The sequence below is a fragment of the Choristoneura fumiferana genome, chromosome 27 (assembly GCF_025370935.1).
Source record: "Choristoneura fumiferana chromosome 27, NRCan_CFum_1, whole genome shotgun sequence".
NCBI lineage: Eukaryota > Metazoa > Arthropoda > Insecta > Lepidoptera > Tortricidae > Choristoneura > Choristoneura fumiferana.
The window spans coordinates 7345443-7366724 of NC_133498.1; the positions used below are offsets into that span (position 1 = coordinate 7345443).

Here is a 21282-nt window from a genome sequence, read left to right on the forward strand (position 1 = left end):
ACCGCGCACAATGGAAAGACAAGTCACAAGAATTTTAATAACGCTAAATTCAGCATCGCCATTGTCTTAAATTTTCATAAAAAAAACAACCCTGAGCATTAGCTCTTTTAATAACACCGGCGAAGACACTAATGACAAAAAACAAACGCTGCAAAAACGCTGAATATTCGCCCGCAATCGGTTTGTAATACTATGCAAACATTTATTTTTTTAAGAAATACGAAATACGACAAGATTAAGAAAGCATTTAGCGAGACAAAATGCAGACGCCAAAACATGTATTTTGGGACGTTGCGTTACATCAAGTACAAGTTGCCCCACTTCGCTGTTTCAACACGGCCTACGCCTATGACAAACGTAATGGATTGGATTATACATACTGTATTGTAAACTTAACATAAAGAAACTTCGTTACCTGCTGAAATGTAGGTACGTTAGTTTCTAGGAATAGCAACAAGTTTTTTTTTATTTAAAAAAAAAACTAGCTAAGCTACTGACTGGGAATACGGTGGGTTCTACATTTTAACGGCTGAATAGTTTAATTCCTCTCGCCAAAAGTATCTCCGAGTAAAGAAATCAGAGAACCTAATCTCCACTATGACCGTTCATAAGAATTATTTTTCTTCAGTAGAACATTATAATAGCAACTGATGATATATCAACGGCAATTTAATTCGCAAATTGTTTTATGCAATGAGCAATGACTTCTTATTTGCTACACCGTAATAAGGATACTAAAGAACAACACGTAAACACTATAGAAAGAAAAATACGCAAGCATCATACACAATCACAGAAAGAAAAGGTAATAAAGAAAACACGGATTCAATCAATGAAAATGAAAAGTTTACATTTATTAACAATATTAAATGACAAGTAGAATACATATGATTAAATATGATAAATGTGCTAATATGAAAAGATACAGACAAAATTGAAATCAAAAATAATGATACAAACTTCCATCAAAACATGCTTAAGTACACAACATTTAAAGCTTAAGTTTACCTGAAAAATCTGTGCTAGCGTCCACGTCTAGAGAGCAACTTCCAATTGAATCCACCGATTTATCCATGACTTTCACAGTTAATTCTTTGGCGCACGCTTTCAACAAATCAGACTCCTTAACTTCAACTTCATAAGCTCCTATACTATCCAGATCATTGTCAATAATCCTTGCTTCATTAGACTTAGGTGAAACAGTTGAACTTGGCAGCTTTATATCTGTTTCATCAGTGTTTATAGTAAGAATGGAATCAGGCTTCAATGTCAAGTCTCCAGCTACATTCTTATCTAATATTAATGTACTTTGGCTTGTAAAGTTACTACGTATAGGCTCAATGTATTCAACGTCGTCGTCGTCGACGTATAAGTGATTGGTATGTCCGCTCGGTCCTTGTACGTCAGTTGCGTCTTTAGGGACAGCGTCTATGACGGTCTGCGTTTTATTCAAGCTCCTGTAGAAATGGCTTTCTAATTTCTCAAGCTGCCTTTTAGTATCTGATTGTTTTTTACGAACAGAATCAATTATAACCGGAAGATTTAGGAGGTCTGGTGTTTTTTCTCGGTGTTTAGACAAGTCACGTCTGAATACGGGTGAATCGTCACTTTCTAGCTCGAAACGTTTATATTTAGACGAGCAATAGTCATCTACTGATGACGTGTCAGACTTTTTATCGAAAAATGTGTCTAAAGAGAAGAACGACTTCCGTTTTTTCTTAGGCTGGTTAGTTTTATCAAAATTTGGGTTGACAAATGGCTCGCATGGTCTATATTGCTGCACGCAGATGTTACTAGTGTTAACTAGGGATTTAGGACGAGTTTCCTTTGGTAAACTCAGCGGCACCCTATTAGTTTCAACCTTGCGGGAATCCAAGCTCAGGGTTTTCCGAAATCGCTCATTGAGGTTCGTCAGAAGGAAATGTCGGCGTTCAGTCGATTTTGGTGTGATGTTGTAGGAATTTTGCTTGCTTGTGCAAGGCTGTGTGTTAGGAATGTGTTCTGTATATTTAAACTCGATGTCGCTCTCCGAGTCTTTTCTCTCCGTGTGCCCGAAGCTTTCCGAAGATCTCTCCGGACGATGGAAAGAGAAGGACCCGCGATTCGACGATCTTTTTCTATCACAAATACAGTTTCCAACGCAACTGAGTTTCAGACAGTTCCTGTCCTCGGGTTCCATAGACACTTCATGTTTATCTGGAATGTATCTTTCCGGTTTTTGCTTATGCGTCTGTAGGTCTTGTCTAATTTTCTCCAATCTTTCATCCCCTTGGAGACCTCTAGTGTACTTTGATTTGGGAGGTCTGAAGAACCTTATAGAGCCAGTGGTGTGGGGTTCAGTAGACCGACGTCTGACGAACGGGGAGTCCGATATCTTGTTCACGCCAAGGAGAAGGACGGGTGATGTCTTGTCCTCTTCATCTGGCAAGTCGCTGAAAGAGAAAAACAATGTTAAATGATTAACATTTTTTTAACAATTGAAAGGTGTTTAAAGGAAGCGTTGGTGAGTATATTCGACAGCGAAGTTTCTGGTTGATTCTCAATGTAACTCTAAAAATTGTGGGCTGCGTGTAAAAGCCGGCATTATAAGCTATTTCTAACCAATGGTCACTACTTTTTATATTTTAATTTACACTTATTTTTTTACATTTTCCAGCCTCAAGTCAGACAACAATAGTAACAATAACAATACTCACCAGCATTATCATTACGAAATTTGGATTTAATTAAGTGATGTATAAAAAGAAACCTACTAATGTTTGACCATTAGCCCTAAAGAGACATATATGAATTAACTGTATGGCTTTCTAATCTGTTCATAATATTTTTGTCAATCACTAAAAATAATCATCTTAAGTCCAAAAGCGATGTGGCAATTAAATACAGATGTACAAAAAAAAATATTAAGAAACAGTGACACTCGTGAAGTAGGTAAAGGGACTATGAAGAATTTCTAAGTACCCAAGGTATCAAGTTGCCCTACTTGTCCACAATATATGAGTAAAAGCAAGTGAAATATACACGTTTACTTTCTTTGTGAGTAATAAACGAAAGTCTGTTAATGTGGAATTGATTGGTTCACATACTTCGCATTATAATTAAAGCTGAGTTCAATTGTTACTTTTTTGTAAAAGTAAGTAAAACAATGCTGGTTGACACCGATGTTCGTGAAACGGAATGCATTCTTTGTTTTTTTTTTTAAATAAAAAACATAGACTATGGGTTTCTATTCTTATTACACAGCCAAGCATTACATTGTCATTTATTTCTTAAACATCGTTTTCAACCACAATTTTGTAAAAAAAAAGGCAAAAGCACAACTACAGAACAAGAAGCGTTATTATTACAAAAATAAAACACAAAATCATACTTACCTACTTACACAAAATAAGTTAATAAATCGAAACATTAACACAGAATAGATGAACGTGCAACAAAATATTAATTACCTAAAAACTTAAATTTACTTAAGTATTAAAAAAAAAATTGGAAACGACGTGGACCGGCTTGGGCATCACGGTCCTTCCTGCCAGAGAAATGCGGGGCGTTTCTCAAGACATGCTGCCCTTAATGATATTATCCGTCGGTCTCTTGCTACGGTCAATGTGCCGGCTATTTTAGAGCCGACAGGCATATCTAGAAATGACGGCAAGAGACCGGACGGAATGTCGCTGATTCCGTGGAGTATGCGACGTGTGCTAGTGTGGGATGCAACTTGTGTTGACACACTGGCCCCGTCTCATCTCCACCGAACATCAATAAGGGCAGCAGCAGCAGCAGAAATGGCAGAAACTGCCAAAGCAGGAAAATACAGTGGTCTCGGTGCCGAATATGATTTTGTACCTTTCGGCGTCGAGACCCTTGGTCCGTGGGGCCCTGACGCTCTGAGTCTCTTCAAAGATCTATCAAAGACACTCAGAGATACCACAGGAGACCGAAGAGCTGGCAGTTTCCTCGCTCAACGCATCAGTCTTGCGATCCAGCGGGGAAATGCTGCCAGCATCTTTGGTACCATGCCGCAGGGTCCATTTTTAGATTTATTATAGTTTTAGTTTATTTAATTTTATTGTACCTAATATACCTTTTTAATAGTTGGACCTGTATTGTTCTGGAAATAAAAACTTTAAAAAAACTCAAGTAAGTACTTATGTCATTTTTTTTTATCAAATTTACCTTACTCGGAAAGGCTAAAGTATCTCCAAACATACAAAATAAAAACATTTGATTTTTGCGGTAACCCGTTTGACCAAATGAATCTATTCTTAAGTTCGGAACCAGTTTTGTGATTGCTCCAAGAATGGGCACTTAACCCAATGGTTTAAGTCGTATTCGTATTTTATTAATTGGTCTGCTACGGAACATTGATAATTAATTTAAATTAATGACACATACGAGCGGTTTGTGTTAGGGCAATAAAATAATTAGGTACAATTTTCATAGTACTAATACATGTGACAACTAACTGGGGTCTAAAAATAGTCAAAATTGGTATAACGTAGTTCATGAATGAAAAGCCTTTAAACCAAAACTTACACGTAGACTTGATATTGAATAGGTATTTACCGTACCTATATTGTATTGACAGTTAAGAACTAGGTGTTACACTTTTATGCGTGTCCTGACTAGGAAGTTTAAATTTCTCTGAGTACTTTCGATGTAGATGACGTAATCAAAGTTACATTGGCACCTCTACGATAAATTTTCATGATCGATTGCCTTAATATCGATATGTCGTGCTATATGCTCTTATATAATAGAAAGCTTTGCGTAATCTATAAAAATCGATTCCTCATCGTAACAATCGACCGTTCAACCAACCGTTAAATTTGTTACTTTCTACCGGTTAATTTGGTTAAGTCATGTTATCTGACAATTTAATCTTTTTTTTATAATGCCAAGTGGATTATTGGAGCGTGTTCAGTGTTTCGATTCGATAAAGTGTTATATTTGCATGAAGTCTTTTTTTTAATCGAAGTTCTTTTGAAGACGATAATTACTTACCACTTTTTTGATAGGTAGGTATGTAAAAAGTACAACGATTTGACTGCACAAACTACCTAATCTATTTGACCTCCTACCGTATATAGTCCTTTATAAAGGACTTATCGGTAATTTGATATTGAACTCTCTCATACGTGACATAAAGTTTCATGTTCATAAAACAAAAGTTTGTTTTGTGCCTCAGTAGGATAAGATGAAATTAAGAAATTGTGTTTAATATAAGTACCTAAAAGTACTTCCGATGTAGTGGACTCAGGGATGTTACGGAGCTCCGATTCCATTTCCGTTGTCGGAACTTCCGTTTCGGTTTCGGTTCGTTACTTTGAAACTGAACTTATATATATATCGAATGTCAACGCGCGGCGACTGGACATGAGCGGCGTACATCAAAAACATACAGAGGTCAATCAAATGACAGTTTTTGTGTGCGAAAACTATCATTTGATTGTGATCGCGAGTGTCAAAAACGTTACGCAATAAACCCTTAGGTTTAGTAGGCCTACCCTTAACATCTCGTCTACCTATAACTCAGGCTCCGATTCTGGTTCCGGTTTCGTTTTCGGTTCCGATTCCGTTTTTGGTGCCGATAAACTAAACTGAAAACATCTGGTTCCGCATTCCGTTCCGATAAAACCACACCCGTTGCATCCCTGGAGGCATACAGGTGCATAGCTAATAAAGATGAGCCATCAGTTTAGTTCCTAGATATACAATTTAACCTAGATTAATTAAAACGCCTAGTAAATAGTAACCAACCAGCTTTAGCTTCATCAACACCGAACATCACTTGAGACAGGGGTCAATCTCGGGTCAGTTTAAGTATGGTAATTAATTACCTAACTTAAAATAGTTGAAAAACCGCATCAAATCAGTCCATCTGTTTGAAAGCAACGATATCACAAACAGACAGACAGATATTGGCGTCAAACTTAGATATATACATATAACACTCCTCTTTTTATGTCGGGGGTTCAAAATAGGACTTTCCTGAATCGCATGATACTATCCAAATGGAAGAATGGTCTACAAATCCTACAAAGCATAAACTACTCTTAATAAACAAAACTAAAGTTTAAAATCGATCAAAACGATTACATTAGTCTAACTCACGAGTAGGATGGTGATTAACCGACTTTGTACCACAAGGGTAGGGTTCATATTCAGTTGATTGTTTCAACTGGCAGACATAACAGTAAAACCAATGAAGCGATTAGTTGAGTGACGACAGATGTAGGGATGGGCGAAGGTCGATACTTATGTCATCGATAGTCGATAAGATCTGTTGGTGGACGCGTCAACGATGCAACACTTTGTTTGGATGGCATAAATAAACAAAGTGATATTTTAGCTGATTGATTAAGAGGATGACAAGTATGACAACACTTCAGGTTTTCTATAAGTACTGTTACCACTACTGCGCTAACGCGCTTGACCAACTATGTACAGTCGTCAAGCGTCTTAATTAACTGTTTATCCTACTGAATAAGGTACACAAATGATAAGTTAATCGTTTTCGCACCTTTACCCCCTGATATTAAATGATATTGTAACGGATAAATCACGTCTTAAGCCGAGTTTAGCTCGACATGTTTCGGGCTATTTCGTAGCCCTTCTTCTCAGGAGCACGCGACTCAGCGGCTGCCACAACACGCACACTACGCGTCACCGCTCTGCTCTCGCGACTAAAAAATGACGTTAAAAATGCGGGTAGTTGTGCGCCGGTGTTAGTTTCGTCGGGCAGTCGCGCGAGCAGAGCGGTGGCGCGTAGTCTGCGTGTTGCGGCAGCCGCCGAGTCGCGTGCTCCTGAGAAGAAGGGCTAGGAAATGGCCCGAAACATGTCGAGTTAAACTCGATTTAAGACGTGAGTTATCCGTTACAATATTATTTAACAGGAGTGAGTCTCACGGTAGTTTCATGTTCTTTACCCCCTGTTTCAAAATCCATTGATTAAATTTATCCGTCAAATAAAACTAATTAATGGATGGTGAAACAGCCCCGTAGAGTTTTCAAGAGAGTCAGGGTTAAATGAGTTTTTTTAATAGAACCGAACTCTACTCAGAGTCTCAGATATTTCCGAATATAAGAACTAACTTACGATAACGATACGTTTTTACAGATTTAAAAAAGTAGGTTTTTTTAAGTCTTTTTTTAATAGTTCGTAATTATACTTATGTAAACGTAGTACGTATGTACAAAATTTATCGATATTGGCATCTCTAGCGATTCCAATTGCTTTTGGTTTGTGGAAATACCTGTAAGCTATGTATATTTTTTAAATCGATATCATTAATTCAACCAAAACAACAAGAGCAGCACTAGCACAATACCCGTTGGACAGACAGACAGCAAATTGCTCCGACGCACGCCAACTAAAGTAATGCCAACTTCTTTTAGGAAACTATGTTTTCATTTAATTTAATTCAATTTATGTACTTCAAAATAATATGTGTGATATAACGTAATGAAATGTAATAATGGGATTAATTCCTAAATAAGGAAATATATTATTATTATTATTATTTAACTACTATGCTAATACAATATTTTATACTATCGCGGTCATCACTCATTTTATGAAAAAAACCCGAATTTAATTCATACTATGCTAATACTTGATAAAATGAGATTTTATTTATATTGACACAAGATTTTATTTTATTAGACTTTTGAGAACATAGGACACCAAAATGATGTTATAGACGAGTCAATTCCAGCTTATTAGGTATCCTCTCATTCCGAAGGGAATCTAATCTTACAACATTATTATGTAGTTTCTTTACCACGATTAGTTGCTTAAATTCCACTACATCTAGCTATATTATAAATTTAAATTGCAGCCTCAATCGATACAAAAGAAACATCAATCTCGAAATCAAAATGGCTGCTAATTGAGCTCCGAGCCCAATTGTGGCTGTATCTACTGTATTATTTGTACGGTAAACGAATTAAGGCGGTGGGAAGATTTGGTTAATAAATGGATGAGTATCGAGATAAGGAATCTAAGAAGAAAACTAACAATTTAAACGAGTTGCTTCTAGGATAGTTGTATGTAAAAAAAGGTATAATTAATTGGGTAAGTACCTAAAGTTTTCTGGAATGGTCAAATATTATATTGTCATCGATAGTAGACTTATAATGTAGCTCACTCCTGTAGATAGATAAATATTTGTAAAAACGAAATGTGTAAAAAAACTACCTACAGGATTGAGAGATAATTAAGTCTAATATCGATAAAAAATATTATATGGACCATTCTAGAAAACTTAGGGTACCGAATTTGACTGTTAATTAGAAATAGAATTTAGAAATAAGAGTATTTATTCGCTAAACGCACAAAAATAATAACGAAGCCGATATGCGATCGCGAAGCGTCCCAGTCAGCATATGTTGGTAATGGTAGGCCAACGCTGTCTTCCGCTGTGACCGCTTGGCGATTTCACTGAGGCGACAAAAATGACCTAAGCTGACTAACTTAAAAAGTTGAAAACCCCTGACTCAGAAAATTTCAATATCTCAAAAACAAAAAAACCGATTTTAATTACACTAAGCCAAGAAGCACCGCAAGGAAACGCGCTTTCACTTAAAAAAAATCGAAATCGGTCCATCCGTTTGAGATCTACCATGCCACAACCAACATTGGCGTCAAACTTATAACACCCCTCTTTTTGCGCCGGGGGTTAAAATTAAATGTGTAATTACTGTTTTCTATTTATGCAAATAAGAGTAGGTATACTCTAGGATTGGAAACTTTGTAGTTGGATACCAGCAGCGCATGTCGGAGGAAAATTATGTTGGTAATGGTAGAAGATGTAACGCTCCATTTCATTTACTGAGCCGAAAATAAATGACCTAAGCTGACTAGATTCAAAAGTTCTTGTTCGAAAAATATTTTTGGCACTTCTGAACCGATTCAGGGTTTTTTAGCACTAAGCCAAAAGCACCGCAAAGAAACGCGCTTTCACTTTAAAAACCGAAATCGGTGTTTGAAAGCTACCATGCCACAACCAACATTGGCGTCAAACTTATAACACCCCTCATTTTGCGCCGGGGGTTAAAATTAAATCAGTCATTTAAATCCTATGCAGGGATTTTAGCCCAAATATTGCTCACGTAACTAAGAATTGTAAACTTTGTAGTTGACGAGGAATATCACAGGTGTGTTGCCGGCCCACTGAGAGACTGATAGGCTCGTTTTTAAGGTTCCGTAGCCAAAATGGCCAAAACGGAACCGTTATAGTTTCGCCATGTCTGTCTGTCTGTCCGTCCGCGCCTTTGCTCAGAGATTGTCAATGCTGGAAAGCTGTAATTGTGCATGGATATATGTAGCAACTACGCACGCAGACAAAGTAATAAAATAAAATTTGGAAGGAGAAAGGGAGGAGAAGGACTACAACTGTGTGAGGTATCCCACAGACGTAAAGTGGGGGTGATTTTTTTCTCGACTAACCCTATAGTGTGGGGTATCGTTGGATAGGTTTTGTAAAAGCATGGGGGAGGTTGCCAAAGACGATTTTTCAATTCAGAGATGTTTGCGAAATATTCAACTTTAAAGTGCAAATTTTCATTCAAATCGAGCGACCCCCCCCCCCTCTAAAAGCTAAACTGTTGGGTGAAAAAATTCAGGACGGTAGTCAGTATCTCAAATTTACAAGGAAAACTTAAGAGTACTATGACTAAACTTGGAAGATTCCGTACAAAATACGAAATCCTTAGAAAAATCTTACTTGATTTTTTTCGTAATGACTACAGAACCCTATCTTAGGCGTATCCGACACCTCTTGGCCGCTCTTTAAAGATCCCTAACCTGTACCGCTCCGGAAACACTGTCCCAGGGAGCTGGTTCCATATTTTAGTCGTTTTGAGTCGTGGTCGTTTCACTAAAAAGTTGTAGATTATCCACAAACTTGTTGAGTATTTATAAGAATTTATGTTTATGATAGTCAATAAGTATAAAAATACCATCTTTATCTTATCATAGTTAGAGGTGGACTATTTTTCTTTAGACTTGTTCGTAAGCGGCGACTCTGGAAAAGGAAATCTATAACTTTTGCTTACTTTCTAACAGCTGCAACTAAGTAACTTGAGGATACTCTGTTGCAAGTTTACAAGGCTGTATTTTATCAGCCGTTAATGAGTATAACATGGGTAAAGCTCAGGTTTTATGTGACTTTAGTTACATTGATTACAACACGAAATTCTTCTTATTTAGCCTTTTAGGGTTTGGTAGCTCAGTCGATACAAACGGAACCCTTATACTTCACTTTGCTGTCCGTCCGTCTCTCAAGAACCTTTTTCGCTAGAATGCATGGAGGGATCAAGCTTAACTTAATATCAAGCTCTTGTAACCACATAAGTTACAAGTGTTACAATTCGACAAAATTGTTAAGTTTCTCTTAGTAATGGTACAGAGGGCAGGTCTGCTTTGGAGCAGTGAAAAATGAAACTTCAAAGTCAACACAATCAAAATTAGTAAAAAGTAAGTTTGTATTGTTTTTTGATTCGTGAAATTTAAATTAGTGTTTCGTGCTCAGTTAATGCCGGACAATATAATGCATTGACCCATTTGTTTGGTTGAACAAACGTATGAAAAACGTATTTTTTTTCACTTTTTTCAACAAATGGGTCAATGAATTATATTGTCAATGTATTATTATGCAATGCATTAACTGAGCTTGAAACACTAATTTGGATTCACGATTTAAATTTCACGATTTATAAATCGATATAGATATATCTCAACAGAGATAAGCAAAACTTAATAGTTGTCAAAAAATATGTTTCCATAAAAATTGACGGGTTTTTTCCACAAAGGGGCGCGAAAACAAAAATTTACATACCTCGCCCAGTGGAAATTCTTGTAAGTATATTTTTGCTTTTAAAAAATATAGGGAAACAAGATTAGCAGTCACCAAAAAAATCCTAGTAATAAAGTTGATTTTTTATTGAAACTGCTAGCGCTTTCAGTTAAACCGCCATGGCCAGGGCCGTCTTTCACCTATTAGAGGCCCTGGGCCCTGTTTCTCGAATCATATTAAACTAATGATATTAGTGTTTTGTCTCATAAATTATATGAGAAAATGAGACAAAACGATGCTTCGAGAAACTGGATCCTGGGCACAAACAGCATGCTTCATTCGGTAAGCCTGATTTTCAGGCAAGAGTTGAGTAGCTATCGGATATCGCTTGGTAATGGAGTAGGGACTTTGGGGGCCCCAATCTATCGCTGGGCCCTGGGCACGTGCCCAGTGTGCCCAGTGGGGAAGAGGGGCCTGACCATAGCCAAGAATGCGCCGCAAAAAACTTAAACAGAAATGTTCTTTAAAACTAAAATCATTATAACACGCTCAATTCTAACAAGACTCCATTCTAAGAAGATCAATGTTTCAATTTTAACTGTATCAAATCAAGATTACTCTGCGGTAACGGGAACTGTTAACAAACAGTCGACATTATGTAAATTGCGTCTAGCTAGATATTATTTTTCGTGGGAAAGCGGCCATTACAGGGTTAATGAACTCTTGACAGCTGACATTTGATCTAGCTTCCTGTGATAATGGGAGCCATAGAGGTCCAATTTGGGTTTTAAAAGTCGAATCGAAGAAAAAGGCTCAAAAGTCATACTGAAATCCCAGTAATATTATAATAAATTCAATAATTTTCTAACTCTTTTACGCTAAAACTTTTTATTCGCACGGGAATGTGCTTACGTAAAATCCCGAAATCTTAATAAAAACAGAACCACAGGTAAGGTTTACTTAAAATTAATTTAAAAATATCACAAAAAATATCGATAACATTCTATGCATACCCTGCGTCATTCATATGAGCACACGCACCATGTATTGACGCTATTCAAATTTTCACTTTAGAACCTTTCAAGCAGTGATTCATCATTTACATATGAAATGAACATCCTTAGCTCTACCAGAGAGAGTGCATTTTAAACTTGAGTCTGTACTGTCGTTGCTTAGTCATGTCTTGGGATCAAAATTAGTATTGATGTTTGAAAAGGTTTTGAAGGAGAGCTATTGGTTCATATTTGGTTTGAAATATTTCTAGTTGTCTTTGGTCATTTACTTTGAGACTGGTTAAAAATCTATTCAACCCTGAGAAGCAATTACTTAGATAAACTAAACGTAATTGTTATTAATTTTACTTTCTGCGCCAGTTAAACAGTCTTCGGATTCGGATTTGTTTTTGTTTCAAATAGGAACGATTATTAAATAATTATTCATGAGGATTATAAAATTATTGACGAAAACAATATTTTCTATTTTAGTTTTAGAATTGACAGTTTATTTATGGTTATAAATATTCAAATTTGGTTCGTAATATTAATGTAACGCTGAAGCGGCGTGTTCACCTTAAGAGTAAAATCATACGTAAGTACCAATACATTGCAGGCTTTATAAATCTATCACATAGTAACTAGGTCCATAGCCCCGCAATCTATAGATACTATTATTAAAACACGGTTTAAAAGAGCCATACAACTTTAAGAACTTACTACACGTAACAATGAGTGACTCCAAACTAATTCAAAATACTTACACATCTCATTCATGACGGTAACAACACAAACAATTAATCATTTGTCAAAACAAAAGACAACCACAATTTCACTTCCAAGTTTATTGACACTCGAACAACAGTTAGCAGTTTTAAGTTAATGGGAGAAAAAGCGGTCAAAGTACAGAGCCCATGGGAATGCCAGAGATTTCAATACGAATTTCTCTTAGAAATCGACTCCGGCGCACGACCGACTGTCTGTAGGCGTACCGACACTATGACGTGTACCTACAATTGACGATTAAACCAATTTCCATAGAAGACTTACGGTAAAAACGGTGCAGGCGATGTACATTGCTCGGTCCAAGGCTTCAGTTGAAAGCAAACCCGCACGTTCGCAGTAACGCAGAGTTACCTTCCTAATGTGGATATTTTCGCGTATTGAATGCTAGTGTTAGTGGTACAGTTTCTAAATTCAACGGTGCATTTGCAAACACTCTTTTTCCCTTTGAATTAAAGACAACTTTTGTTTGTTTCAAGTGTCTGAGAGATTTTAAAACAGTGAGAGGGGTTTTCAATTGAAATGCACCTGGGAACGTTCTTATAGCTTTTGTCACTAAGTCTAATTTAGGATATTTTGGCGTCTTCACGTTTGGAAGAGGGGGGAATGATAGTTTTTACCATGGGTTGTAAGCGCATCAAAAAGGCAATAATGTGCTATGGGAATTTTGAGAGTAAAGACGTTATGGAGGTGTAGAATACCACGGCACGTGCTATGGTGTTAGAGGCAAGGTAACAGATGGTGAACTGGTATGCGCGCGTGCGTTAAAATTTAGAAGTAATTGGAGTTGTTTTTTATTCATTAATTTTAATGGTTGTAGTTCTATAACAGTTCTGATCTGATATTGATATTTGTGATTATAAGCATTGCAATTCAAGAATCCTGCAAAAATTTATAAGTGGTTGACGCCCTGGCTTTTACCGTGTGGGCCCTCAACAACAGCTAATAATTAAAACATAGGTCGTACGGTCGTACCTACTCATCAAACTAATCGAGATTAGTTCAGCGACTTTTAAAAATGATTAAATCTTTACAACTTCCGTTTTTTCATACCAATTAGGTAAATAGCATTATCAGATTTATCAGTGTACGGCCACGATCGCTAATTTGGGACCCATTTCGTGAAAAAGTCCTTTGAATTGTCATACAAAATGACAGATATTCGATCTAAAGTGGGTCCCAAATTAACGATCGTGACTGTACGTACCATCCTGGAGCCCAACTGACGCCCCCCTGGCACGCTACAAACATCAGAAATACACACACACGCATATACATTGCTTTTTAGAATAAATTTTACAGTGTAATTGAAAAAAAAAAAAAAAAAACAGCCAAGTGCGAGTCGGACTCGCGGACGAAGGACTCCGTGCCATCTATACAACATTAGAATAGAATAGAATAGAAGACATTTATTCACATTCACAAAGACGCAAACACAGAAATACAGAAAAGTAAACGGCCGCTGACTCAACATTATGCTGAGGCGTTAGACGCCTGCAGCGCTGATATTCTGTCAGAACCGTCTGTGACTCGCGTGATACACAAATATACTCACATAAATAAAATTAAGACATATAAATATATTATTGTAAGTACAAGAAATTACAATAAACATTCATTAGACATTAGCAAAAACAGCAGAAAAATCACGTTTGTTGTATGTAAATATTTATTTTATTGTTTTTAGTATTTGTTGTTACAGCGGTCAACATACAGCCGGCATACAGCCTGGTGACAGACGGACAGATGGACGGACAGCGAAGTCTTAGTAATAGGGTTTCCGTTTTTACCCTTTGGGTACGGAACCCTACATAAAAACTAATGATTTTTAAAAGTTGCTAAACTAATGTCGTTTGACGAGTACGATTATGTTTAAATTATTTGGTCCTGTTAAGGGCGCACTCGGTAGCTATAAAATTTGTAGTGCAGTAAAAAAAATGATTTAAGTAATGTTATGCTCAGTTGAGTAAGTACCTAAAACCCTCATTGCTAATGATACCTTAAGCCTAATCTAATTCTTTTAAAGATATCTCGCGTCCCAAACAGTTAGTTCCATGTTATATCGATTGACTATTTAATAAATGGGTTTACATACGTTTCCTCTATTACCTTATGGGTGTGGTGCTGTCATGGTCGTCCGGGTTAGTTATGTAAGTTATGTTTGTCGTACACTATAGTATTTTATTGATTTACGTTAAATTAAACAGAAGACTTAGATCATCGATCGATAGACACCTTGTAATTGTAATTCACTTTTTGGTCAAACCGAAATACTTTTTTTTCATCCTTAATAAGACGTTTCTTAATTGGGTATTTTGTCATTTCGGTAATTTGGTGTATTTGAAGGAATTGTGCATTTCAATCTTTAGGTATTTAGAGAATATGACGTTTTAGGTCAGTCATAATGAATTTCGTTCATTTTAAGAATGAATCATTTTGACATTTAGGTATTATACCCCCATGGCAATTAGAAAATTAGGGGTATTAGTGAATAAGGTATTAATGAAATTTAGTGGTTTTAAACCAAAAGCGGTTTTTTTCTACTCAGAATCAAAAGCACAATTGGTTCCGATGATTTAAAAAAATGTCCCAATCGAAAATCTCAGTATTTGGTGACGTTTTTTTCATACACCCGGTATGGGTGTCACAAAACGAACACATAAAATTTGAATGAAAAAATTAAATACATTTTGTAAGAAAAGGTACAAGTTTTTTTGATACCTACGTTAATATCGTTTGATTTGAAGTGCGTTTTAGATTTTTTTTTACAAATGGGGTGTTTACGCTTTAGCATTATGCTGAGCCAGTGTCCGATTCACAACCGCAATGACTGACACATTACCTTCTTGTTGTTTATTTGTACCTAATAATATTGTTGTGTATTGTGTTGTGAATAAATGTATTTTCTTTCTTTTTCTTCTAGAAATGACTGATTACTGATATTCTAAATTTCTCACAGGAGATGGCATGGCACAGAGTACACGCCTGGAGCTTATAATTTATAATATTTCATAATTATCATCTATCACCCCAGCCTATCATAATTCATAAACCGCATTGAAAAGCTGATTTACATATTAAATAAAAAATAATACCGTGTAATGTATTTAATAAGGTTTCCATATTAGGCTTTTTTATGGATTCGTTGGAACGGATGTGAAAAACTTTCAGAAAAATTGTACATTATCAGTCTGCATGATGAAAATATGATGAACCTAATTATTTGCTAAATGATACAAGTATGTCATGGAATTTAGAATATAATTTTGGAAAAAATACTTACAACAATATTTTCTAGGGTCTACTAAGGCGCAATAAGTTTTGAATCGCTGTTATTTGTTAAACAAGGAAATAAGGATACCGTGTAAAACCCTGAAAATAATTTTGGGATATCTTGTAGGTATACAGTTTTTAAATGTCGGATTAAGATGAAACGGCTTTAACATACAGACTTATTATCATATGGATAATGTAGAACAATGCCGATGTAACGTGTATAATTGACTATTGTGATGCATCCGGCCATTCAAGGACTATTATATGTATACTTGGTACGGAACTGCGTAGATCAATATAACTTCTTTATCATACATAAGTATGCAGAAAAATCTGCTCAAGTGCAAATAGGAACCGCGCACCGAGAGTTTCGCACCTAACAATTTATTATTATCTTGTCAATTAATCCCTATCAATGAGCAACTTTTGTATTATTTCGGTATCTCGAAAATGGCTCTAATCATTTCGATGAAATTTGCCAGGTGGGGTTTTGGGACGGCAATGGTTTTATCTCTGGGGAAAAAAGTTAGGTGAATAACGGAGATTGAAAAAGTTTAAAAGACCAAAACTAAATTATATTGTGGACGTAATATTAGTAGTGTTCGTTTTCGTTTTAACCCCAAATGAATTTTCATTTCAATATAGCTACTTGCACACCATCCCTTCACTCGCATATCCGTCCAATAAATATTAACTTGTACAACACTAGAATTACAACTTAAATAATTAATAATCTCTACCTAAGACAGACATACACGACTGCCTTGATTAATACGTAGCTTTCGAGCCTTAGCGTGGAAATAGGCGCACCCGCACGCTCCATTACGCGCTTGCGCCGCTTACGTGGTCACCGGAAAATTGCTACTATACTAACCTAGGGTGACTATAGGTTAATCTACAAGGTGTAAAATAAATAACTGTAAACCTGAAAGGGTTGGTCAGGTTATTTGCCCAATATAATAATTTCCTAGCGAGATACATTCGCTTTTTTTTTCAAATGTTTTTTGTCCGACTCTCTGACTATGCTTTTTTAGCTTATTTTCACAGTCGCGTTTTTTCCTCATTTTAATCGACACAGAAACAGTGTCGACGGAGTGCCGCGTTAGCTGCTCTTTTAGACTTGGAAAGCAAGGATGAAAATCCCTAAATAACTTTTTAATTTAATTATTATTTGTGATTATTTGGTATTGTTATTAGCCATTACTCATCAAGTATATGTGGTTTTCGTGATTATTTTCATGTTTTTAAATTTACAGCGCGTTGGTAGGTATATCAATTAGTATGATGCTGTAAATTTCCATTGATCAATAAATAATAATAAAATCTGTCGCTAGCTTTAAACAGTATTGATTATTACGCGAGGACTATTTTTATTAAGATTGGTTTTCGGAGTCTTTTTGTTTTTTTTTTTTTTATTTCAACTCCAAATTTTGTTACTTTTACGGCCATCCCGTAAAATCCATTCGATGTTAATTTGATTGCTTAGTAGCGACATCTCTTGTCCGGGTGAGCGGTTAGTTCCGATGGGGTGCTGAAAGTTTCTCGATGAGGGCTAAAGCATAGATGTCGCTAATGTCGCTGCTTAAGTAACTAAATAAGAAACAAACAAGCCGAGATATGTGGCGCATAGGAGAAATTTGTGTCTGTACTTCTGTTCAGTGGTGGTGTAGCGGTACAGCACGCAGCCCGGTATGCTAAGGACCTGGGTTCGATTCCCAGCGCCTGGTCTCTTTTTCTGTGCATCTTATATCTACTATTTTTATGTCACAGTCACATATGATCGTTACACTAACAAAAAATGTTAATTTAACTCGAGTTATTAATATAACGATACCTTCAAACAGAAAAACAAACATGCGCAGCTATAATTAAATTATAACACATGTTAATTACGAGTTATTAACACGTCGTAAACAGATAAGCATTTTGTATAGGAAATGGGTTTTTTTTTATTCACATACATACAATTGTTAGAGCACACTGGAGAAACACTCAATAAAATATCAAATTTACCTTCTTATCCATCGAAAGAACCGGTTACCTCCCTTTTTCCCGTTATTCTTTCTCTTTTTCCCCATTGTCACTATTATTATCCTTTGTAATCATTAACACTCAAACCCTTTGTCTTAAAAAAACACAACACAATATTTAATCTATGGTCCGTTATTTCGTGGAACGTCTTGCACAATTCACTCAACACAGGCCAGTTATCAGTAAACCATTAGATAATTTGAGTTCTTTATTTGAACTACCAATGGCTTTTAGTTTTAATTTTTGACAAATTGTGTCCGGCCGGTACCGATACAGGACTCAACGCTGTGGGCTCTGTTAGATAAAAAAAATGGTAAAAAAACTGGAAAATCTTAGAAAATACTGTGATTTATTACACCAATTAGTTAAATAAAAAAAACAAGCAACTAAGAAAACAGCGGAAAACGGTACGTTATTTACAATGTATTTAACTGGCCCACGCAACATATTTACCAAAATCAATAATGGCGACGCAGAAATTGGAAAAACAAATTAAAATATTCAAAATTCGAATGGTGCACGTTGGGGTGCGCACGCGCTGAGACTGGCGCGTGGCCACGTTCAAATTTAGATGCTGTAAAAAGAAAATACTGGCTGGATGCACATTGCGAGAAATGCAGCATCTGTAGCCGTTTGTTTATTTTAAGTATCAACGCAGAGAGATAGCTAAAATACAAAATGTTCAAAAGTGAAGTTAGAAAACATCACGGCCATTACTCGTCAAATCACAAGGCACACACCTCCTCTTAGAATGAGAGAGCTTGGGCCACATTCCTCACGCGGGCGCAATGTAGATAATTTAATCACGCACATAAGTGATGAAAATTTTATGAAATGTAGAAAAAAAATCAAGTTAATTAAAAAAAAAAAAGATTGGATAGAGCAAGTCAAATGAACAAACTTGTTTGTTTCAATGGAATAACAATAACACAACCATAAAAACTTAATAAAAACGACAGAATAACGATAGAAAGACGATTCTTGAGACAATAAAAATACTATTGAAAACTTGTCTATTATATCCAACTAGCGTTTACCCGCGGTTTCGCACACGTAAATCATAAGGTCCAACTGCTGAATTGAAATTCCAGAATTTAAAAAAATGCCCGTGAGAATTCCCGAAAATTAAATCGTTGTTTTCATTGACGTTACATTAAGAACAATCATGGTCAAATTTCATGACTAAGCCCAGCGGTGGTTGTTTCAAGATTTTATCCCTATCCCGTGGGAATATCGGAATAAAAAGTAGGCTATGTTTTATTCCAGATGTCCAGCTATCTACATACCAATTTTCAACTCTAAGCCCAGCGGTTGTTATTTAGAGATTTTTATCCCTATCCCGTGGGAACATCGGGATAAAAAGTAGCCTATAATAATTAAAAAATCCAGGCTATAAACTAACTTTTTGCTAAATTTCAACCAAATCCGTCCAGCCGTTTCACCGTGAAGAAGTAACAAACATACTCACTCACCCACAAACTTTCACATTTATAATATTAGTAGGATTATTGTCAAATCAACAAGCTAATAAAACTATTAACTCAAAGAAATTTAATGAACCACTCTATAATGGCGCCAATTCGCGCGCAAAAATAAAAATAAAACCATAAACAAACGTTACCACAGAGACGGTTGAATCGAACAAAATCTTATTAATTCCGTTATGAAGACAGAAAAGTAAAAAGAGCGGAAGACCGACAATAAATTTAGACAATCGCGTGAGTCATACACATCTAAATATGTATCGAAGCACAGAATGGCGTAAGTTGTGCGTTTTGTTGTAGGTATATTTCAATCAAAGAAAGAAAAAGTTTTGAGAATAATCTTACCAATATTACAAATTGCAAGTTTTTGAGCGTGAGTTTGTTTGTTTGAATAACACCTAAGGCTAGAAGATCTAGTGAATAATATTTTGCTATCGTATTTTATCGGATAAGTTCGTATTTATCTAGCTTTCTCAAATAGCTTACTATTTTTTTTTTATATAAGAAGGGGAAAAGGAGCAGACGGGTCACCTGATGGAGACAACACGAGGGGAATCACAGGTGCGTTGCCGACCCTTTTAGGAATTGGTAGGTAAGTTTACTAAAGCTAATTGAGAAAGCTAGATAAATCCGAACTTTTCCGACATAATACGATGGCAAAACATTATTCACTATGTACGTAAAGAAAACATCAACACTTCCAGTATTTTAAATAAATGGATTAAACCGTTTCACACACGAAAACGAACAATATACTATAGATATAGGTAATGTCAAACTTAGTCCAACCGATTGAAACAATAAAGACGCAGGAGTTATTTGAAGTGTCATCTTTTGATGTTCTCAGAGTTCTCTAATTCTCGTATAGCTCTACAAACGTCTTGATGTCAAACAACCATAAATTCTGTCGAAAAGGGCTGCAATTCAAAGAAAACAAAACAAAAGTTATATTCTAAAACCTATGATGTAATATTCGAAATCCCTTGGACTACTGCCAAAGCAGTCACCTGAAATACGACAGATAAGAATGAGGAAATGATACTAAAATACGATGCACTTTATGACTAATAATATATATGATTTAAATGAACGGTAGGTATAAAAAACGAAACTGGGACAAACTGATCACTACATAAACTTTTCGTCTCCATTATTAGTCGACAGCTGAAATAATCTAGCACGATAATAAAAGTGCAGTAAGGCTTAAAAGAACGTATTCATCTTGTTTTAATCCTCGTGGATAACACCAGTTATAAAAGATCCCCTGAATCTCGTAAAAATAACAAAACATGCGCAATTAAACCAAGGAAATAAACACTCAAAAGATCACATCCAACTGGACGAAACTTTCGCGGGCTAACGAAAGTGAAACGACTCGCATCGTTCCATTTTCAAACGCTTCCTGTTCCGTCATCATATTTCGAAATAAGTAACACTGGCCACTGAACGACACTTTGACAGCTGTAAATGAAAAAGCTGCCAGCACTACCCGAACCATAGACACAATTTGACGTTTCGATTTAATTTAATTAATTTATAAAATGGCACCGTTAATTTTTCGAGCACGTGGTGTGTCCTGTACGGCATGCGTCAGCCGATCACAAAAATAACACGGCTACTGACCGGAGAAATCATGAAAATACAAGCATTTCGGGAACGTCAGAACGTATAATAATAGTACGAGATAATCGTATACAAGGGAATGAGACATAAAACTACACGTATTTGAGAAGAGCGTCCCAAAGCTCTCAATAGTGACTACTGAAATTAGGTATTCTATTTGTACGCTTGCTGGGAAATGTCGTCGCTTCTTTAGTTATTTTGGCAAAGTTTTCCGTCCTGTTTAGACGCCACGATCACGTTAAGACTATTTTGCACACGATTCAAAAACTTCAAGCAAATGTTAGTTTTTTGGTGTGA

The 21282-nt window shown here is 36.1% G+C and overlaps 1 protein-coding gene across 1 annotated transcript in view; it reads right to left on the reverse strand.

Annotated features, from left to right (window-relative positions):
• The window catches only part of LOC141443593 (uncharacterized), a 41295-nt gene extending 20322 nt beyond the window's left edge, over nucleotides 1–20973 (reverse strand). Inside the window, exons 1-3 of the mRNA XM_074108920.1 lie at nucleotides 20911–20973; nucleotides 17861–18172; nucleotides 1009–2432 (exon numbers count right to left, since the gene is read on the reverse strand). Coding sequence (XP_073965021.1) covers nucleotides 1009–2432; nucleotides 17861–17925 — 1489 coding nt within the window. The 5' untranslated portion in view covers nucleotides 17926–18172; nucleotides 20911–20973. The remainder of the gene's footprint in view (nucleotides 1–1008; nucleotides 2433–17860; nucleotides 18173–20910) is intronic.
• Nucleotides 20974–21282: the final 309 nt, after the last annotated feature.